The 24307-nt window shown below is 41.1% G+C and overlaps 1 protein-coding gene across 2 annotated transcripts in view; it reads left to right on the forward strand.

Moving 5' to 3' along the window:
• The window catches only part of LOC143292486 (long-chain-fatty-acid--CoA ligase 5-like), an 85698-nt gene that overhangs the window by 1467 nt on the left and 59924 nt on the right, over nt 1-24307 (forward strand). The window contains exon 2 of one of the 2 annotated variants that reach the window (XM_076602817.1): nt 9472-9624. In XM_076602817.1, the coding sequence (XP_076458932.1) occupies nt 9472-9624 (153 nt within the window). Of the gene's footprint in view, nt 1-9471; nt 9625-15947; nt 16181-24307 lie in introns of those variants that run through there. The other variant, XM_076602818.1, reaches the window with a different exon arrangement.

Here is a 24307-nt window from a genome sequence, read left to right on the forward strand (position 1 = left end):
TTAACTCTCCAGTTGGCCGGGCTGCCCAAACATTGTCACTTTTCGCAACACTGAATTATGTTGTTGCAATTGTTACAAAAACTCAGTTGTCAGTAGCAATTGACTTTGAGACTGGTTTACAGGCTTGCGGCCTGATAGTTCTATTCGTCCGCCGTACCGTTTCTACGATTCAAGCCCTTATATACGGCCGCGGTAAAGAAAAATCTACGATTTACTGACCGCGAATCCGATCACTCACACACACACACACACACCACACACACACACACACACCACACACACACTCACAGAGCAAATGCAAAGAAGTGGCGCACATGTTCGTCACTGAAGAATTCGTCACTAAAGATAAACTTTTTAAGCATTTGACGTCAATTGTCGTTTAAAAGTGTGAGTATTTTACTGTGTATATTCAGCCACTGTTGCTGTGAATACGTCAGTCGATGATGCGGCTGTATTTCGGCATACCTGTAGTCAATATACGTTGTTTAAGTCAGACTGGATCTATTATGGTACCTCAGTGACGTTCCGTACGGAGATTCAACGCCGGCGCGGTTTATCCCTGCAGGGTGTATTATGTTTTGGCGGGTCATTCAAACGGCGCGCGTGCGACGTGACCTATGTCCATTTGGACGTCGGTTCATTTCACTCAGTATCGCCGTTGTTTATGATCACACACTGACGCACGCACGCACTGCACGCGCTCGCACTGACGGCGCGCACACACACACACACACACACACACACACAACGTCTAATATCACTGCCGGATAGTGAAAAGACGCTAACCTCTAGCTAAAGAACTTGATGAACGCACACACGCACAGTGATGCAGTGAGACACCCGCACACATAATGGCTGTGATACACAGTTTGACACACAAACACGTACACGTCTGACCATTGCTCACATACATACACAGACATGTGCACACACAAACATATACGCATGGCACGACAGTGCACACTGACGCGGCACACCACACACACACACACACACACACACACACACACCATTGACACGCTTCTACGGGTGTACACACACACACTCACACACCGTCACACACACACGTACACACATGCGCGTGCGCGCACACACTGGCACACACACACACTCACACTGACACACACACACACACACACACAGATCGAGGCTTGCATTGAAAGCATTTTACGCATGCACACACACGCATAAGTACACACGGCGCATGCGCGCACGTACACACACACGTGCGCGCGTGCGAAAGGCACATTCTTCGACGGGTATCGATTTCTTTCCTCAAAAGCTCCAGCTTTGCAAGAAGTGTTGTTAATGGACAGTTGAGAGTGACACTTGCATTTTTCTTAACACGATACAGAATTTTACTATAGTTTGTTTTCATAACAAAAATAATGTGATTTGTCTTTTGCTTTGAATAAAACTAAAATTGACTTTTGTTTTACTCTGATGCATTATACTTTGTTTTCTCCATTATTAGATCTTTTGCTACTGATGCTGGATACTGCAGTCACTGACCACCATAGTCCGTTTTCGGAGGGTCCATCCTGTGAGAATGTTCAGTATGGGTGTCAGTGGGGTCTTGTTCTAAAACTATGCTTTCAGTGTGTTATAGGTAAATCCCCCCGGGGCCTTTTTTGTCTGCTTCTTGATTTTCTCCAAATTCGCCATTACTCTCTTCCAAATAAGTCTTTAGAAAATAATAATAGTAATTTTTTTTTTTCAGTGTTTTTTTTGTTTGTTTGTTTGTTGTTGTTTTTTTGTTTGTTTGTGTGGGGGTTTTTTGTTTGTTTGTGTTGTTTTTGTTTTGTTTTTTTGGGCGGGGGTTGTTGTTTTTTTTTGTTTTTTTAGCCTGCATAGTATTTTCAGGCTTCGTTCGGTACGTCTGGGCCGGAAAAAAAAAATTCAGGCTTCCGTCTGGCTTCGGTCTGGGCAGAAAATTTTTTCCAGGCTTCAGCCTGCCAGTGGGCAGGGGGGGGGGGGGGGGAATCACGCGTGAGTAGGTCTCTCTGCTTGCAACCCAGTTGATTAGAGCGAGACTGGCCGCACATTAAACGACAGCTTTACAGAACATAAATTGTGACCAATAAGCCGCCTTTACTACAAGGGTCCCATTAAATTTTGGTCACCACTTCAGCAGCTCCCACCACGTCCGACCCATGTCTGCAGCCGTGTAGCAGAAACACATTGAAATATGAAATTCAACGTAACTGCCGTGACCCGTCTTGGCACACTCCACGCAGTAGGTCTCAACACAAGAGAGTGACCATGCAGTGACATCGCTTGCCCTCCAACCACTAGAAAGAAAAGAAGTTATTAAAAGTCTCGATCGCTTCTGTGCATTGTTAACATCTTCATCTATCAGTGTATCTTTGTCCTTTCCCAAACATACTTTCAAAATGGTTTCGGGTGAATTTTAGATTCGCTGGAGCAATTTTCCTTTCTTTTACCTTTCCTTGTTTCTTTGTAGCACTCATTTCGAGTAGCAGTATGACCGAGATTGGTATATTGACATGTCTCAATAGTTACAAAATTCTTATATGTTTTATTTATTTATTTATCCATTCATTTATTTATCTGTTTATTTTTCCTTGTTAATGCCTTGCGTTTTTGATTATCCAGTGTGGGTTTTTTTTGGGTTTTTTTTACATTTTGATTTTGGGATATATTGACCATCTATTCATTCACTCAGTACGTTCCATTGTTATTTACACTGGTATCTATGTCAGCTAATAATGTTTCTCTGACATGTTGGCGCTTAGCATACATATTATTTGTACCTATGTGTGAAATAATGGCATCCCTTACAAAGGATTCTAGAATTTTGCATGTGATACAAGTTTGACTGGTTGATAGTTTCTTGGCTCAGACCTAGACCCTTTCTTAAAAATTGCTGTGACATCAGCTTTTTTCCAATCTTTGAGAACAACTGATTCTCATGACCTATTGTTCAATAATGTCACTGGGTAAAACAATTCTCTTGCTATCTCTTTGAATTCCCTTGGTGGTATTTTGTCTGGTCCTTGTGCTTTCTTTGCTTTCTTTATCTCTTTATTGCATTTGTTTCTCACTTTCTTGTATTTCATGTGTAATTATCCATACCTTTTGTTTCCATTTTGTGGTTGTCGATGTACCTCATAGTCATGTCCTTGTTCAGTTTGTAAAAATATATTGTACAATTTGTGGGTTTTTTTTCCGCACTTTTAGTCACTTCTCTTGTCATCCATAAGAGGTTTGTATTTCTGTCTGCTTGAGATGAGACTGATGGTATGCATGTTTTCATCACAAGATTTTTTTTTTTTTTTTTAAATTGTGGATCATGTTACTTTTATATCTTTGTTTCCCAGCACGGAGAAGTCAAACTGACTAATTTTCTCCCTTATCAAGTCATAATTTCCTTTATTAAGGTCATACTTATATTTTCTTTTTTGAAAAGTCTTTACTCTTGACACATATAAGTCAAATGTCAATATGTTGTGGTCACTCTTCTCAAGGGGGGTCCATGTGTATAATATCTTATATTAAGTTGTGATGGGGTGATAAGGTGGTGTTAGAGAAGGTGAAGTCAGGTATAAGGTGTTAGCAGAAGAGAGTTGCAGCCATGCAAGGTAGACTCGGGAAGGCAGTGCTCTGGTTTTCTACTTTTATTCTTTCATTCTTCCAGACCAGGAAAGTTCTCTGTCTAGCACTCGCTCACTCCTTATATTCTGCTCCGCCGAACCGCAAAGCCAGCGCCGCGAAGCGACTTAACCGGCCCTCCGCGAGCCTTGAGGGGCAAAGCTTGTATTTGTTTGACCAAATTTAGCGGCTTCTGACTTTCGGCTCGGGGAACTAACATAGACATATTATATATCACACAAAACTGCAAGAGACGAGCATTTTAAGCTAAACCATTTTTCTTCAAAAATAATGTAGTTAAAAACTGTTAACAAAAAGAGTCACTGAATGAACGAGCTTTTAACGAGTTCATGTATCATTTTGTATATTACAACAATTAAAACGTCGCGATATGTAATATAATTGCAACAGTTAAGTAACAGAAAATCCTGAATTTCCAACTATATAAAAATCATCTATAGAATCTGCTTCTAGAGTAAAGATTTTTTATGTCAAAATTCAAGAGAAAACTCAACGGACAGCTCCCGTGTCGGAACCTTGGTGGTGCTTTTGGCACTCGTGATCGACAATGAAATACTTCGTTTAAACCAACTACAGCACAATTATACATGTATGATACTAATCAGATTGATAACAGAAATGCAAACATCTGCAAGACACGCTATAAAAATGTCTAAGTATTGTAAAAACATAGTTAGCTCAAATCGGCACTGACGAATTCCAATGGCTTGAAGAAGAGAGAGTTCTGTGGAGCCGAAATGCTGTCAGACATTTCGTACCATCGCATGCCTATAACTTAGGTGTACACGGTAAGCAGTACACGAAGAGAAAGCTTAATCATTTACATTTTAATGTACAATCTAGATTCCACGGCAACTATATCGATTTATAGAAAACGAAGGTATTTTGTATGTTTCAACAGAGTGGATTTCGAAGATCGCGCCAAAACTCATTCACATAAATATTAGTTTTAAAAGAGTTATAGGCTTTCTGGCCAAATGATATCATTACAGTTGAGAAGTATGATCTTTCTGAAGTCCAATAAAATAAAAACTATGATCTCATCTATAAGGAAGTGTTTATGATTTAACAAATTGATGAAAAATCATACGGTTCCCTGTAAAGGGAGATAACTTGTGACTGATTTACAAACTTCCTTGGTAACCTTCGGCTTGTCACAAAAGTCGTCTGCTAAGCTGGCCCAACGAAGATTGTAGCCAACCCGGCTACAAAGTGATCATCATTAACTAAAACTAAGTCATCTAAAGCAGGTCTTAGTTGTTTCCTTTGTCTTGTTGGCTGTGTAACTTTCTGAATGAGGAAAGCATCTCTTAAGGATTCAAGAAACTCGTTGACATGACTCAGATGTTTTTGACTTAAATATGACTAACAACTAAAAGTGCGCAAAAGACAGGGCAATTTAAAACCAAAATTAATTTGAGGTTAATTGACTTAATTACTGAAAAGCAAAGCTAAGGTAAAGAAATAAAGACCTATAAGTAAAGGTAAAGTGATTACTGAACAAGTACAATAAAACCCAGCAATTCATTCTCAGCTCATGTGGCATCCTGCCTACACACACACACACACACACACTTACACACACACACACACACACACACACATTTTTCAATGCAGCATCATGCCTAATCATCACCATTACACACACACACTTACACATGATACCACATTAGGAAGAATGAAGTTGGGTTTTATTGTACTGTGTGTGTGTGTGTGTAGTAGTAGTAGTAGTAGTAGTAGTAGTAGTAGAGTTGAAAATTAAGTATGTGACAAAGTTAAAACTAAGTATTAGCAGAGTTAATGTATATATGTCTGGTGTGTGTGTGTTCGTGCGTGTGTGTGTGTGTGTGTGTGTGTGTGTGTGTGTGTATGCAAGCATGCATGCACTATGTATCTATGTATGTATTTATGTATATATGTATGTGTATGAAGGTGATTAGGAGGCATATGCTTACTTCATTCTTCCTTGTGTGGCATACACCTCCTCTTCACCATTATGCAAGCATACATGTATACATTCATGTATGTATACACTCTATGTATGTATGTATGTATGTATATATATATATATATATATATATATATATAAATGTAATGAACCTTTGAGTGGTAAGGGTTGGTTTATTTATGTTTAAATTTTGGATAAGAGGATTGAAACATTAAAAAGAACAATTTTGGATCAATCCCTTGGATCAGTATATCTTGTTAGCAATACCACTTGTGTAACCATGAACCAAGTGGTATATTAAAAAAAAGGGTTTACAAAAGAATTACTGAATTAACAGGATAGTGAAAGAGAAAGGATAGAAAGCCCATCACACAGGCCATGGGCATATAGAGGCCAGTCACAAAAAGGGTTTTCTGTTGTCTTATTTCTACAATAGTTATGAAGAAGAGAAGATGATGAGAAAGAAGATAGGAAAATGAGAAGACAGTGTAGCAGAATGTGAGGCAGCTGACTGTGTGCGACACTGAGCATGTGTTTGAAAGCAACACTATGTGAAGACTGACCTGCCAGACGCCAACCACTTTCATTTCATATTCAAATTTGTGTTGCACCACTCAAATTACATCAACAGATCAATGTTTGGACACCATCACTGTTGTAAAATTGTCATCCACTTAACAGCATGTGCTGTGAGTTGAACTATGGTTATTGTAGCCATCTGAGTGCTTGGATGGGTATACATATACATATATATATATATATATATCCATCCAAGCACTCTGTTGGCTACAATAAACATATATTTGTATATATATATGTGTGTGTGTGTGTGTGTACACAAATTGGTTTTACATATCTTCCCATTCAGTGTTTTGTTCATCTACAGCAGTTAAAAAACCCAATATTAAATTAATATCTAAACATGCCATATGACAGCTCAGAGATAGTTTCAGATTTCCATTTGGAGTTTTGTGAGCTGGTTCTATTTCTGGTAGAGCCTTGTGGGTTTACTGTGGACCACACAATAAAATAAGGAAATATAGTAGGGTTATTGTATTTCTTGTTCTTCTTTAACATTTTTTGAAAAACAATTTACCTTAAAGATCACTGTAAAATAAATACAAATATGAGCGAATATTTGATCTGTCATGCCAGAAATGTTTTGATGGCAGAGCTTGATCACAACAGTAGGAAAGTTCAGCCATAGCCACAGTAAAAGGCTGCACAAATTCTGGAATATAATGTGAAATGTGTTTTTGAGTAAGAAAAGGGAGTCTGTTATATTTGTATCTGTACATGTATCTTTGTCCTATTTGTGTGCAATCTTATTCAGCCTATCACATGTACTTATAGTTTTGATTGGTTGAGACCACTTGTAACTGAAGTTACTCTTTCCTTGATAACATGCTTTATAGACTTCCTTTAACCTCTTCATTGCAGTATTGATTAATTGATTGATATGGATACTTATATAGCGCCTATCCTTGGTCAGAGACCAAGCTCTAAATGCTTTACAAACACGGGGTCGTTTGCACAACAGGCTGCCTACCTGGGTAGAGCTGACTGACGGCTGCCACTTCGCGCTCATCATTTGTTTCCTGTGTCATCCAGTCAAATTTCAGGCACACACACATACACACATACAGACATGTATCAGTATCAGTGTATACTGCTCATGATAAGACATGTATTTGTGCTGTATTGTTGTACACTGTATGTCATGCACTTTCGATTTTGCTCGGCATGGCACACACAGAAAAAAAGGTCTGCTAGGCATCCTGGTGTTTGATGACGGTGGAGTGTGTAGATGTTTGATAGTGAGTGAAAGGGATGAGGTGCAATTAAGTTATTTTCTCTCTGTGTGTGTGTGTATGTGTGTGTGTGCAGGACACACTAAATATTCATATATTTCAGTTCTCTTTCGTTTTCACTCCACCCCCCAGGATTTCTGAAGTTTTTGACAATTATGTCTTTCAGTTTCATACTGCAGTCCATAGCTTTGGGGTTTGAAAGTTATGTGCACACACACACACACACACACACACACACACACACACACACACACACACACACACACACACACACACACACACACACACACACACACGCATGTACACACGTCAACAAATTTTGTCATTTTTCATTCATCTTTTCATCACTTTAATACTTGTGGAACACAGCCACAATACTTAGTGTTGCAAAGGCTTTTTTTCTTTTTTTTGGTGTACAGACTGCTGGTTAATTTTTTCCCCTGCTGATCAGTGTCCTTTTTATTTCACTGCAGAGAGAGAGATGGAGATGCGGTGTGTGTGTGTATGTGTGTGTGTGTGTGTTTCAAGCTGATGTCAAACAACCTCTTTTGTGTGCTTGCCCATTTCCTAATACCAAAAAGGAAAAAAATATACAAGGGGGATAAAAGAATCCATTTATTGTTCTTGCTCTGTTTCTGTCTCTCTTGAGTGTTTTAGTTTGTACAAGTGTGAACACACTACAGCTTGTTCAAAATAAGTGGATGGAGGACATAGAGAAATTTGAAAAAAGTTTTTTTGTATTTGAAAAAAAATTTACTTTATTGAAATTGCTTCTCTGTCTGTAGTGTGATCTTTTGATTATGACAACAGAACTGACGTTCAATTTCTAAAACAATGTAGAAATGACCTTCAGTTAATTCTTTTTTGCTTATACAATATGAAAACAATTATTTTCAAATTAAAATTTCATATGTTCAGTGCTGTGGAATTTACACTGAACAGCATTACTGCTTTGGCAAGAGGTGAGGAAAGCAGTGATCACATGTTGGTATAAATGTTGGAACTGTTAGCCAATGTGGTTCACCTCTGAGACCACTCACCAGGCCTATGGGCCTGGGTGTGTGACTAGTTATCAGTATTATGTCTGGGCCACAGGGTGGGCGTCCTTCACATGTCTGAACCCAGCCATGTATACATATCACTTCTGGACCCGTGGACGAGGTCAATGGCCATGATCCATCGAGTGGCAGGTTGCATAATTAATCAGGGTCAACTTTTTTGGACTGGGTTGATACTGCCCGTTTGTTTGGCATAGTCAGCAGTACGGATAAGGTGTTAGCATAGCTCTGCCTGTGCTCTCACACTGCAGCAAGAAGGTAGACCTTGTATATGAAAGATTGTGGGATCCTTAAGAGAGAGAGAGATATATATATTTCATCCGAAGTTTCGAGCTTAGCCTAGGTTGTGTTTGCTTTGCCAGCACCCTTAAGAAAGGAATGCTGTTTGTGTTGAACAAGAATCATATTTCATTTCACTTTTGTGGTCAAATTGGATATTGGCAGCTGTGCAGACACGATGAATGTAGAGGCACATGGATTTAAGCTCTTGTTCTTATGAGAGAATTTGTGCTGAATGTTTGCTTAATGCCTTTGTGTGTGTGTGTGTGTGTGTGTGTGTGTGTGTGTGTTCTAAATTATTTTGTAAATGAGTTATTCTTCCTCACCATTTTTATGTATAAACATCATCAGTTTGCTTTTCTTTTCTGGTTGGTGTAACCCAGCAAACTGTTGACATGGATTACATTTTTTTTTAAATGTGTGCATTCAATCTTCTGCATATGTTTAGTGACAAAAAGGTCTTTACAATTGTCAGCCTACATGAATATAACATACCTACTGAAAAGAACGAATCACAAGTGTATGAAAGAAGACAACTTTCAAAAGCAGTTTTGATGGTGGACACATGATGAAAACATGTTTGGAATATCAAGAAAAATTCTCATATATTTTCATTGTCATTTAAAAATATTTTCACAGAGTTTAACAGCAGTACGTGTGTGCTGTGCATATATGCATGACCAACATTCATGTACCAGTCATTCAGTGTGATAAGGGTGAGATGTGATGGTTTTGATTGTAGACGGAGCTCATCATGGAGAAGACGAAGCTGGTGGGCGCCAGCATAGTGACACTTGGGGCAGTGACCACGGCCACAGCTTTGTATTATCTGAGTGGTGACACAGGTCCTGAGCCTGTGCCTGAACCCGTTCCATTCACACAGCAATCCAAGCAGGTCAGACAAAATGCGATGCGATTGTGACTGCAAAATGTTTCATTCAGATTGAGGGCGAACCCTTTACTGAAAGATGCAATCATACAAGAATTACACAAGTGAATCTGGATAATGTTTTCTTTAAAGAAAGGTTAATCTCACTTTTGTAATCCAAGCTGCACATTTTTTGTAAACCTAGAATACAAGATTAGATAGTACAATCTCATTCCTAGAGGACACAAGGAAATTAAGTTTAAAGCGACATGAATTATGAAAATATTTGGGCTGAATATATCTGGAGTGGAGTGATGGCCTAGAGGTAACGGGTCCGCCTAGGAAGCGAGAGAATCTGAGCGCGCTGGTTCAAATCACAGCTCAGCTGCCAATATTTTCTCCCCCTTCACTAGACCTTGAGTGGTGGTCTGGATGCTAGTCATTTGGATGAGATGATAAACCAAGGTCCCGTGTGCAGCATGCACTTAGAGCACGTAAAAGAACCCACGGCAACAAAAGGGTTGTTCCTGGCAAAATTCTGTAGAAAAATCCACTTCGATAGGAAAAACAAATAAAACTGCACGCAGGAAAAAATACAAAAAAATGGGTGGTGCTGTAGTGTAGTGATGAGCTCTCCCTGGGGAGAGCAGCCCGAATTTCACACAGAGAAATCTGTTGTGATAAAAAGAAATACAAATACAAATCTCATCCTCAAATCATAAAGAGCGGGTTAGGCAGACAGTGAGTGTTGGTACAAAAAAATATTTTTGTGTGTTTGTGTGGTGTGCCAGTGAGAGGTGTCAGAAATTCCATTGAAGGAGTTGCACTTACTGATGTGGATGAGGAGGCGTTCCATGTGGGGACTGTTAAAAATAGAACATCAATGTAAATCAATGCAAGGGTGATTTGCAGTTGACTATGAGTGTTAGACACAGAACACAGCTACATTCAGATAGAGAAAGCAGATAAATGGATACTCAGAAACTTCACGCTTGCTATAAATGCCCTATTGTTTAATATTTACTTGAAAACTTCTACATTTCTGTTTGCTGTTATGCAAATAATGCTTGGAAACTTTCATACTTGCATACACACTTTTGCTTGATGCATACTAGGAAACTTCTACACTTTCATAAGCACTGTATACCAGGAAACTTTCACTCTTTTGTATTACTTATGCAGTACATATCTAGAAACTTTAGTACTTGCATATGCATTTATGTATGATGCATATTTGGAAACTTTCACTCTTGCATATCTGCATTGATATTCAATTTAACCTTTGCTGACTATCGTGGGTCGTACACAACCCAGAAGGGTACAAAAACGCAAATATCTCAGCCAGTTCTTAATATTTTTCTACGAAATTTCAGAAATACCTCCTACACCTAAAAGGCCAACTTTTTTCAAAAAATGAAAAAAATTCATTAATTAGTTAATGAGTAATTAAAGGTGGCGTTTTAACTACACACGGACGCTTGTGTGAGTCGTGTATGACCCATGCTTTTTAAAGAGGAAAAAAACGTGGTCACCCCTTGAAAGCTCGTGTGGGTCATGCACGACCCATACCCTTTTAATAGTGATTTCAGAAGGTTTAGTTTGCAATTAGTGAAGGAAAATAAAGAAGTTTCACTTTCAATAGCCTCACTACCCCACTACTCTCCCACTACCCCCCCCCCCCCCCCCCCCCCCCCCCCCCCCCCCCCCGTCCCTTTCGCCTGTCTTCAGCTATAACCTCTTTCCATCCCTTTCTCTCACAGCATGTACCTGTGTGACTGAATATCTTTGATTGTGCATGTATAGGATGCTATGAGTCATCTCTCTCTCTCTCTCTGCCTCGCTGTCTGTCTGTCTCTGTCTCAGTCTCTCTCTGTCTGTCTCAGTCTCTCTCTCTGTCTATCTATCTCTGTGTGCATAAGTAGGGTTTGTATGTATGTGCATGTGGTGTTATGCATTTGTGTGTGTGATCAGTTGCGTGTGCGTGTGTGTGAGTGTGTGTGTGTGTGTGTGTGTGTGTGTGAGTGTGTGTGTGTGTGTATGTGCGTATGTGTGAATGCATGAGCATATGTTTCTTCTGAGTGTATGTGTTTGTGTGAGTCCATGTGTGCGTGTGCGAGTGCATGTGTGTGTAATCAGTTGTTACGATATGTTTTCCTTTTCTATATTTTGTTATAAGCTTTGGAGGAATATATAGGTTTTTGTCTCTTTACAAAGTATGGGTCGTGCATGACCCACACAAGCTTTGGAGGAATATACAGGTTTTTGTCTCTTTAAAAAGTACGGGTCGTGGACGACCCACATGAGCTTCCGTGTGTAGTCAAAAGCAACAGCCAGCGAAGGTTAATGGAAATTTTCATACAATCATGTGCATTTGGCGACATGCACACTTGCACCAACTCAAAGGCCTGAGTTAGGGTTTTATTCGTAGATCTCTCCAGCGTCTTATCCATTGCTTAATTGGAATGAATGTGAATTCTAATGTTGTTCCCTGGATTTATGATTTTGTAAAGGACAGACCACAGTGTGTTTCTGTTAATGACTGTCCATCAGATGAGATTGCATTCAACACAGGGGTGTGTCCTTTCTCCCCCACTGTTTTCCATCTACACTGATCATATGAGATGTCATTGTCAGGCTATTTTTACATCTCTTTTTAACTTTGCAGACAATATATTGGCTCTGGTGTGACTTTCAAAAGATGAGGACTATTTAGCCACATATTTTAATCAGATTTCTGTTCTTAATGGATGGTGTAAATACAATTACTTAGAAATGAATGAAAGTTTGACAAAAGAATTAACAATAGATGGAAGAAAGACAGATAACAATTTTGTTCCTGTCTAACACTAAATAATGATGACGTGGAAGTTGTGTCATGTATTGAATATTCAGGTACAGTAGTTGGCAACAAGCTTTCTTTTAATGAGAACACAGATATGATTGTCAAAATGGCCCATCAATGTTTATACCTGCTGAGGAAGCTAAGATCATTTAATGTCAGACCAGAGATACTGCAGAATATATACTGAAATCTTATTAAAAGCATTTTAATGTTTGATAACATTCTTTGGTACAAAATTCTTGGTATGAAAAAAAGTGGACGGTTAGCTTGTATCGTGTACATCATTGGTAAAATTACTGGCACTAAGCAGCTCTCCTTAGCTTATCTATACCACCAAGCACTGAAGCAGAAGACTGTTCAAATTACTGATGACTGCTCTCACCCTCTTTGTTCCTGTTTTGAACTGCTCCCATCTGGCTGGTGGTATAAAATACCATTTGGAAAGAAAAATATTTGTAAAAAATCTTTTATTCCTACAGCATTGTCTGTTTTAAATGCTTCTGTGCACCGACACAGCACAGCTGTTTGTATACAATAACTGTGATTTGCACATTTTGTCATTTAGTGATTTACATTTTATTTTCTGTGATTCTCATTTTGCTTTTATGTGGCTAAAAAATTGATTTAATCACCAAGTATTTCTTTTAAATGGAATATTTGTTTCACTGCTCAATTGTTTTCATTTTTGCATTGTTGCTGTGTGTGTGGGTGTGTGTGTATGTGTGTGTGTGCAAATGTGCATGTGTGTGTTTGTGTGTGTGTAAGTGTTAGTGTTTGTGTATGTGTGTGTGTGTGAGTAGGTGTTTTCTTTCCACCTCAATTGCTTGCAGGTCATGGAGCACCTCTTTTTTTCCCTTTGGCACATCAACATGCCTTCTTCATTGGTGTTATTTTTGTCTTTTTTTTTTTTGGTTGTTGTTGTTGGATTTTTCAGGTTACATGTCTATGTGACTACTATGGATTGATATCTTGGTTAATCATTTTTATAGAAAATTAGATGTAATGTCTGGGATCTTAATGACCTGGTGTATTAACCAGTGTGTGTCCTTACTGTATACATGCACACAATTACATACATTTAACAATTTGAAAGGGGAAAAATAATTATAAGCATATAAGTGTTAAATTCCCAGTTTGAAACAGTATCATGTCAAGTCTACTTTAGGCATACTTAATTTGTTGCATATTCTTTAAATAAATGGTGACTGTGATGTCATGTCTGAGTTTGTTGTGTGTGAGTGGTTAGATTTGTGAATGTTTTCCATTCCTATAAACCTCACCTATCCCTTATTTGGATAATTTGAAACCAAATTTTGTTTTAATGGTAGATATTTATTTGAAACTTGTATATTTGTATAACACGTTCATGTTTTTATTGTTAGTATTACAGTGTGATGGACTTAATTTACTGTGATGGTGATTGTGCAATGTTCTTGCTTCCTCCCTCTTACACCCTTTTCCCCCAGTACATACCTGACCACTCGCAAGTTGTACACAGGACTGCTTATCTTCATCCTGTCATCACTGATTGATGGGAGTTGAGGGATGGGGTGGGGGTGGGGTTAATTCCTAAAAAGAGGGTACGGAAACTGTTTAGTTGTGGCGGAGAGGCAGGTGAAAGGGAGGCAGAGAGGAAGAAAGAGGGAGCAGGGATTAGTGTAACAAACCCTTTATCTTTGCAGTCTGCTCTCAAGGTGGGTCACAGTGGGTTTTGGCAAACAAAATATAATCCTGAAGCAATAAGCATACACTCGTACACACAACATACTGACACACCTCAAACATACAGAAAGAGGGAGAGATAGAGAGAGAAAATATTGTATTATTGTTCCGAAAGGGGGCTGGGGAAAAGGGGTGCAGAGAGAGTGCGTGTGTGTTGGGGGGAAGGGGGGGGGGATGAGGATCAAGTGTGTTTGAGAGCAGTGTAAAACAAACAGTGCAGGATAAGCTGACTGTAAATAATACACATAGTCTCATGTGATGACCGATCCCCGAACCAGGATCATAAAACATAGCTGCTGAACTGAAGTGATTCTCACCCCACACTGTGTGCCAATCAGAACATGTTTTTGTCCCGTGATGGCTGACTGGCAGTGCAACATGGGCTGAGTGGCTGACTGTTATAATACGCAGGCATTCAGTAACGCTGGCTGTGCAGACCACAATCACATCATGTTCAGGCCATTGTCACAATGAGGACATTGCCCCACAGTTTATCAGGGCACGCACATATCATGCTGATATCACTAGGACAGGGTTGGGGCTTTTTGTCAAGGGTCAAGGTCAGACAGTTGATTATCAGATTAAAGTAAATTGAAAATACCCATAATAGACATAGATTATATGACTTACAAATGATTGAAACAATAGGTGGAAAATAGCTATGGTCAATGTAAACATTTCAGTGGTTTGGGAGGTCTTTAGAGTCAAATTTTGGCAGTGCCTGGTAGATTAAGGATGGATATTTTTCTGATCTTCTTGGTTGGTTAATGTGCAGACCTGCCTGTGCCTTGATTCTCTTCATGTGTATATATCCATACAGGAGATATGAAAATGCACATTTTAAGATCCTGCAGCATTCCATGTTAGTATTCAAAGGGTTATTAAAATGTTCCCAGTTAACAGCACTCTTGAGAATAGTTTGGTGCCAAAACAGCAGGATATGATTATATGGTCATGCAAGGAATTATGTGAACAAGGCAGCATATAAAGAAAAAACTTCACTTCGGAATGTGCTAAGATGTCATTTACTTGACTTCTTGGAGGGCAGGTAATGAGATTTTACAGCAAAAAAACTCACCTGTAGAGATGACAGAGAGAGTCAAAAGAAAAAAAGAAAGAACAGAAACATATGAAATTAAAAGGCAATTATTCTTGGTTTTGGATATATATTTTCCCTGTATTGTGGATCTGTGACTTGGTGGATAAAGTGCCTGACCGTGAAGCAGTTATGGTCCTAGATTTTATTCATGCACAGGCTAGGCTTTTTTCAAATAGATAGTGAGTGGTGGCCAGAGTGCTAGTCTTTCAGCTGAGATGATATATTGAGTTCCCATGTGCAGTCTGCATTTAGCATATGTGAAAGAACCATGGCAACAACTGAGCTGCCTGTTCTAATTTTTTGTAAAAAGAATCCAGATCCATTTTGATACTAAAATAAATACACAGGAGAAAAAGGGGTAGCATTGCACTGCAGAAAGCACACTCGATTTCATGAATGTAATCTGTCCAGACTGAAAGGTTATGCGATATACTACACTAAACTACACTCCACTACTCTACACACTACACTACACAACAGTACAGTACAAGAAACTGGACTTGTTTTTTGCCACAAAACATGCTTGCTCTGTCCTATAAAAATGCAAAAACAAACAAACAAAAAAAGATAACGGGCTGGGACCCACTCAGTATGCCAGTCAAACACATGTACACACATGCACACTACCACTTGACATACATTTTGTTTCTGTGAAAGGAAGAGAACGAGCTAGTGAAGCAACCCTCAAGGATCTCTCCACATCCTGGTTGATTTGATTCTCGTTTGCTGTTCACTGGTTGTTGTTTTCTACACACCACACCCACCATCCAGGACAGTCAGTATTGTCAGCTGTTGTGTACTGTCTTCAGTTTTGGGATCAACCCTTCAGGATTGTTACTGTTCAACTGTTACTGTTACTGATTTGCTCCAAAAACATGCTTTCAGCCTCTCGAATCAGTTTCAGCCAACAGTCTTTTCAGGTTGGTCACTTAGTATCATGGACACGCTTTAGAGTCTGTGTTGCATCATCAGAAGTGCCATTAGCTTTTATGAACAGTTTTTGTGATAAATCCTTCAGCTCAGTTGCTGAATCGTGGTGGGTGATGTCAGTGTTTTTATTGTGTGTTCTTCAGCTCTGTTGTTTCAGTTGTAGTGTTGTCTGTCCAATACATTTTGGTAAATCTTTGGGTGATGTGCCATTTTCAGTGCCAATCAGCCCTACTGTCTGTGCTGTATCTATGATCAGGTCTAGAGTGATGGCAACTTAGTACAAAGTGTGGCCCACTGCACTGCTGTTTGTGGACAGCTAGTCATTTGAGTCACTTTCAGCCAGTGACACAATTGTTCACATGGTTTGCCAAGCTATTTACTGCGTGCATGTGTTTTGTGTGTTTATATATGTGTGTGTGTGTGTGTGTGTGTGTGTGTGTGTGTGTGTGTTGTTTCTGATTGTGGAATAGTGCTTGTGCAGGTCTTGGTGCATGCATGTGTGTGTTTATGTGACTGCTGAATTTTGCCTTCTTCCTGAATTCGTATTCTCTGCTGTCTAATATGTAATCTGTAACTGGTATAAAGAATAAAAAAACAAAAACAAACACACACATATACAAAACAACTTCTGAATATTCTTTCCTTGAGCTGAAACTTAAATGTGTGTGTGTGTGTGTGTGTGTGTGTGTGTGTGTGTTTGTTGACTGTTTCAGGGTAATTTTCCTTGATTCAGAATAGTGTGCAAGTGCACACATACATGAATGTATGCTTGAACAGCAAACATTTCCTTTGCAGTAGTCAGTAACACAACAATAACAACACACACACACACAAACTTACACATCCATCCCTAAAATCCCATCTTCCCACCTGCACTCACAAATATACATATACCCATTACATGATATGTAATGCACAGCCTGTTCTGAACTGTACTTTGTATATGGATCAGTGGAGAAGAATTGCACAGGTTTCAGACAAAATGACATCTGCGCAAATTTGAAGAACTTTACCACATGTCCAGTTGATAATATTGTCTAAACCTCACTTGACACCACTCACACAAATTGGATTCAGTTGTTAAATGGTTTACAATACTGCTATGAAGCAGAAGATAATGGATTGGACAAACAGAAGACACCACTCAGCTTGTGTGAAAGCTGCAATACCTGAAAGAAACAAAAGAATGGGAAGAATACACAGAACATCCCAAACGCCTCTTCAACATGATCATTTCACCCACTCTGGGAAGATATTGTCGGAAATGGCCTAAGGGCAGGACTAATACAGAGAAGAAAACAAAGAAGAGGATATTATCATTCATTAAGATCATTCAGTCAACAAAGATAAGTTGGGTTGGGGATAGATGGCAAAGCAAAATTCATTCGGGGAGAGAATGCCACATACAAAGCCACAATCTCCTGCCTGACAATGGAAGTTGAAGCAGTGATACATGCTGTCCAGTGGCTGGCATCAATACTTGTGCCTTCAACATGCCATAATTCTGACTGGGGAGTTTACGCCATAGGAGTACTATCTATTTTTAATCTATTTTTATAATTATGTCATGGGCTGACGTGTGATGATGGAGTCTCCTGTTGGACCGACGGATGAGCAGGTAGGCAGGCTTATCTGTCTGTGTGTCCTCATATGGGAGAAGAGGCCAATTCTAGATGTGCAGCACTTCCCACAGGTGTTGCAAGGGAAAACGTCTCCAGAAGTTGAGCCCTGCTTCCTTCGCTCACGCTTCTCCTTAATGGCCAGGGTTCTCTTGTTTTCAAACATCTTTATGCCACTAGAGCACAGCATCCTCCAGTGAGAGCGGTCAAGGACATCAGCTTCCCAGGAAGTGATGTCTATGTCACAGGCTTTGAGGTTTGTCTTCAAGGTGTCCTTGAAGCGCTTGCAGGGTCTTCCAAGTTCGCAGTGGCCTTCCTTCAGCTGGCCATACAGTAGCATCTTTGGGATCCTGCTGCCTGCCATGCGGACAACGTGTCCTGTCCAGCGTTGCTGGCACTGGATCAGCAGGCTTCCAATGCTGGGCAGGCCGCTCCTCTCTAAGACCTGGAGGATGGAGACCCTGTCTTGCCACTTCATGCCGAGGATCTTTCATTGGCATCTCTGGTGAAACTGCTAAAGTTGTTGAATGTGACGGTGATACGTCGTCCATGTTTCACAGCAATACAACAAGGTGGTCAGCACAACAGCTCTGTAGGTTTTGATTTTGGTGCTGAGCCTGATGCCTTTGTTGTTCCACAGCCTGTTGTTGAGTCTGCCAAAGGTGGAGCTGGCCTTGGCGATGCACAGCGTCACTTCTGCATCAAGGGCTCCGTTGCTGCATAGGGTGCTTCCTAGGTAGCAAAACTTGTCAACTGACTTGATCTCTGTGTCATTGATCTTGATTGCAGGTAGGTGGAAAGCACTGGCGTTCTGTGAGCTAGCTGGCTACATGGACTCAGTCTTGCAGAGGCTGATGGTGACTCCAAAGCGCCTGCAAGAGGTTGAGAACCTGTCCATAATGAACTGCACGTCCTCATGGGTGTGTGCAGCAAGCTCGCAGTCATCAGCAAAGAGGAACTCTCTCAACAGTGCCTCAGACACCCTGGACCTAGCGTGGAGTCACCACAAGTTGAAAAGTTTGCCATCTGTGTGAAACTGAATGTAGATGCACTGGTCACAGTCTTGGAAGGCGTCAATCAGCATGGCAGAGAAGAGAATGGAGAACAGTGTGGGTGCTAGGACGCAGCCCTGCTTCACTCCATTTACCACAGGGAACGGATCTGACATGTCAGTATTTTCCTGTACTCTTGCCTGCATGCCATCATGGAATGACACAATCAGCTGTGTTGGAGACATGGTCAACCAGACTGTTCAGTATGATGTAGGCGAAGATCTTGATGGTGATGCAGAGGAGAGAGATTCCACGGTGGTTATTGCAGGGTGTTTTGTCTCCCTTCCATTTGTAAATGTGGACAATGGAAGCATCCTTGAAATCCTGAGGGACCTCCCCTCTCTCACAGATAGACTGGAACAGGGCGCCTCCCCTCTCTCACAGATAGACTGGAACAGGGCGGTCGTCTTGTCTCTCAGCACCTCGCCTCCATACTTGTAGATGTCGGCCTGGATTCCATCTGCTCCTAGTGCTTTTCCTGACATTGTCAGCTTCAGGGCCTTCCGGGTCTCAACCTTGGTGGGAGGGGCAGCTAACGAGTCACTGACTGGTAGCTGTGGGAGGGCTGCAATTACCTCATCAGATACGGACGAGTCCCTGTTGAGGAGGGTGTTGAAGTGGTCTGCCCAGCGGGCAGGATGTCTTTCTTGTCTGTCAGGAGGGTGGTCTGGTCCAAGGCTCGGACAGGGGTTGATCCTGAGACCATCATGGAAGGTCTTCATGTCATGAGCATCAACAGCGGACTGAAGCTCTTTGGACTTTCTCTCCCACCTCTTCTGTTCGAGTTGCTTGGTTTGCAAGTACTGGTTATTCTTCCTCTGGCAGTCTTTATCGGAAATGTGATCCTCATGCTATATGCTCATGCTGTGTTCAGGAGCTTGGAGATTCCAGAGTTCTCATCAAACCAGTCTTTATGGCTCCTCTGTACAAAGCCGAGTGTGTCAGCTGCTGCTGTGTACACAACATCTCTAAGGGTGCTCCATACCTCTTCTACATCAGTCGATGCAGGAATTTCTTGGAGAACTGCTTGGATTTGCTGCTGCAGCACGTCCTTGGTGATAGGGAGGTGGTGGATGTTCAGCTTCCTAGGGGGTTTCTGCCTGGCTGGTTGGAGCTTGCATGCAAGTCTGATGTTCATCTTGCTGCATACAGGCGATGGTCCGAGCAACAGACTGCTCCTCTCATGCAGCGTGTAATGGAAACATCACCTCTGTCCCTCTGCCGGACAATCACATAGTCCAGCATGTGCCACTGCTTGGAATGGGGGTGCATCCATGTGTTCTTGTACTTGTCCGCTTGTTGGAAGAGGGTGTTGGTGATGGTCAGTCCATGCTGCGTGCACAGTGAGAACAAAAGCAGTCCGTTGGAGTTGCACTTGCCAATGCTGTGCTGTCCTAGGACTTTTGGCTATGAGAAGCCCACACCGACGTGGGCACTGAAATCCCCAAGGATGATTAGCCTGTCCTTTCTGTCTACTGCTGAAATGGTGTGGCTGAGCTCCTTGTAGAAAGCTTCTTTGATGTTATCAGGGTTGGTCATCGTCAGGGCATAGCAGCTGATGACTGTGGCGAAGCGATCCTCGGACAGCTTCAGACGCAGGGTCATCAGCCTATCGTTTATCCCACGTGGAAGGCAGTCAAGCTGTCGTGGAAATTTGGTTTGTATGGCAAAGCCTACGCCTGAGGTTCTTGGGGGTGCCTTCTGGCTTCCCAATGCAGCAGAAGGTGTAGCCCCCAGGCACCCAGAGTCAGGGCATAACTCCTGGTTCTTTGCTTCTGTTGTTTTCGACCGCTAGTGTTTGATGTCCAAGTAGGTGCAGTTTCCTACTAGGTACTAGGTGAGGCAGGCTTTACCTAGGGATCCTTTTATCTCCCCTTCCCCGTGTGGGGGGAGCAGTGCTGTCCCTAAGAAGGGCTGCTCTGACGCTGTGGGAGGATTCGGGTGCCACATTGCCCCAGTCTATGGCTGACGACCATCACCCCACAGCCACCTACATGCAGAGTCGTGACTAGGAGCTGCCAACAGCATCCTCTGCCTGTCCTTGTTACACTTCTCCATCCCTGCAGGGCTTGGGAAAGCTGGGTGTTGAAGGGCCAGCTCGACGTTCCAACATTAGCCTGGTTGACCAGCACCCAGAGTCAGGGCATAACTCCTGGTTCTTTGCTTCTGTTGTTTTCAACCGTTAGTGTTGGATGTCCAAGTAGGTGCGGTTTCCTACTAGGTACTAGGTGAGGCAGGCTTTACCTAGGGATCCTTTTATCTCCCCTTCCCCGTGTGGGGAGAGCAGTGCTGTCCCTAAGAAGGGCTGCTCTGACGCTGTGGGAGGATTCGGGTGCCACATTGCCCCAGTCTACGGCTGACGACCATCACCCCACAGCCACCTACGTGCAGAGTCGTGACTAGGAGCTGCCAACAGCATCCTCTGCCTGTCCTTGTTACACTTCTCCATCGCTGCAGGGCTTGGGAAAGCTGGGTGTTGAAGGGCTAGCTTGAAGTTCCAACATTAGCCTGGTTGACCAGCACAGGTGACTTTTTTTTTTTAGTGAAGAGCCAACCGACGCTCAGAGTCTCACAGGTGCAGATACTGTCACGTGTTGAACGGCCTTGGCAGGTGCAGGTTTTTTCTTCGGAGTTCCGTTTCCTAGGAGGACTTCCAGCCAAGGATAAGAGCTCCCCCTGCCCTTTGGTCATCCTCTTCCGCCTTCACAGCCGTTGGGAAAGGTTTCCTCCTCCACCTGGTCTGTTGTTGGGAGACTTCACATGCGGCAGGTAGTACTGGGTACCAGTAGCAAGGGCTATGCCCCTGACCTGACCTGTGGTAACGTGGACTGACATGTACGTGTGTGTGTATGTGTGCAGTGGGTTGGGGCTGGGGGGCTGAACTGTGTATGTGTGTGAATTGTGGAAGCTATGTGGGAGTGTTGCCGTACAAACGCATGCATGTGTTCTGTCAGACTGATCAACGTTACACAAATGAAGCCACTTATTACGACGTCGGATGTAACGAATGCTGGATATAACGAAGCAAGAAAATTGGTCCTGGCAAAAATCATACTTTTCATGAATAAATACACGTTGGATGTGACAAAATGCCGCTTAATACGAAATGGTTTTCAGGTCCCTAGCAGTTGAACACGAAGCCGCAGCCAATAGCGAATCAAATGTTCGGCCCCGTGAAGAATTTAAGCAGGAATTGGTATGTACAATAAGTTTGACGAGGCAAATCAAAGTTTCGCATCCAAAATTAGTGCACCAATATTACCGGGAATTTTTGTGCATGTATGAAACAATTTATTACCATTAGTAGACGTTCAAGTTATAACCCATTTCAGGTGGATTCAGTTCAACTCTTATTTTGTACCGTTATTTTACTGTTTTGATGCGGATTCAGTCACTAAACTGACGTGCCATCATCTTGCTTTTTCGTCCCACAAACCACGGAAATGAAACAGTAGGTGCAATGATTTTGGATGTTTGACGAATAAATACATTGTGTAATGATGCGTTTGACCATGACCCAATTTGCACTAAACTATGTTGCAAAATCAAGCTTGCCTGTCCTACCACTAATATTTTGAAGATATAATGCTAAAATGACGTCCAGTTGTGTGCAGAAAAAAGTGACGATTGAAAGGCGGCTGCTGATTTGAGCAGTTATTATTTTAACGGTGACGACTGTATAACATATGTCGACCCAGTAATAATCATTGGCCTATTTTTAGAGCCTCAAGAAAGAGGTACGTACGCATGCAGCGGAAGGAAGAACCATATACAGTTTGCTGATTGGACGGTATTATTGTGACGTATTTCCGCTGTCTTTTTTGTTGTTTTTTCGGAGCATGAAACGCGTGTAAAAATGCGTTCAGTTTTAATATTGATGTCATTGACAGACAAATAACTTGCAGCTGTTACCATTCCGTTAACATATTTGCTCCTGTCTCGAGTTCGAGAGTACTCACTTGCCGGTAGATCTAGAGTGAACCAGTTTAGGATTTCGAAACCGACAGTGTAGATCTACGTCCATCGGGCAACTCAGTGCACCTGAAACAGTTCAGCGCTCAATGAAACGTAGTATGCCGTGAAAGGAACAGGAGAAAGATAACAATCCGTGGATAAAAAAACAAACAAACAAACAAACAAACAAACAAAAAAATCCAACAAAAAACAGACGACGGATTTGAGCAAGTGTTTTACACGTACAGCACATGTTTTTAGGCGGCAGAGAGGATGCGAGGTTTTTAAATTATTCCAGGCGAAAAGAATGAGCGCCAGCAAAACTGATCAGTCACAGTTCAAACTTCAGTCTGTCCTGGTGAGTCTGGCTCCTTTCTCCAGTCCATGTATCATCTGCTTGGCAACCCACCACCCCATCACCCTACACCATATATCCCCAATCACTATGTTGCATATGGATGGTTGACGAAAGAGTGTTGTTCATTAACAAAGAGCATTCCAAAACCAATGCTTTTGTGTATGTCCAATGTCAAAGAATGTTTTCAAGGTCACATGACTTCCTGGGGAAAAAGATCAGGATTTGGGGCGTTGTTATATACAGCTTAGACAATTTTGGCTTTTTATGCCCATCATATTTTACTCCTTTTTATTGTTGGTCAGATGGTTGACTAGCTCAGTCATTTTATCCATCAAAGTATCTCGTTTTTGTCAATAACTCATGTTGGTCTATGAGGTTCTTAAAAGTATTTATACTAGGTGCACGTTTAGTATTGTTTGTTAATTTGTTCCAATAATTTGTTACTCTGTTACTAAATGTAAACTTCATGAAATTTGTTCTGGAATATTGTTAAAGTATTTTGTCTGTACTGTTTCTTGTAGTGTCTACCTTTGGAGTACAAAAAAGCATTCTCTGTTTACATCATCAAACCCATTAAATATTTTGTACATCTGTATCAAGTCCCCTCTTACTGTTCTTGCTTTTTAAGTGATGGTAGTTGTAAGTACTTTAATCTTTCTTGATATGAATAATCTTTTATGCTATAGATCAGCTTTGTTGCTTTTCTTTGAACCCATTCTATGGCTTGTGACTGCTTTATTTGCGTTGGGCACCATACAGTGTTTCCATATTCTAGGATTGGTCTAACTAATGTTTTATATAACCGTAGGAAAATAACCTTACCATAAATGTAAATGCTCTTTTTATAATTCCAATCATTCAGTTTGCTTTGTTTGTACTATTTGTTACATGTTTGTCAAATGATAAATTTTTGTCAAATGTGACACCTAAGTCTTTTTCCTCATCACATTTTGATACTTTTATTTCTTTGTCTCCGATTTTCATTATGTACTCTTTCTCTGGGTTTGATTTTCAATATATGAAGTACTTTACATTTTTTATCATTAAAATATAGATTCCATGTGTCTGACCATTTTACTGATGTTTCAGTATCTTTTTGTAAATCCTGATAGAATTTTTAAGAGTTGTATAATT

The sequence above is a fragment of the Babylonia areolata genome, chromosome 18 (assembly GCF_041734735.1).
Source record: "Babylonia areolata isolate BAREFJ2019XMU chromosome 18, ASM4173473v1, whole genome shotgun sequence".
Classification (NCBI taxonomy): Eukaryota; Metazoa; Mollusca; class Gastropoda; order Neogastropoda; family Buccinidae; genus Babylonia; species Babylonia areolata.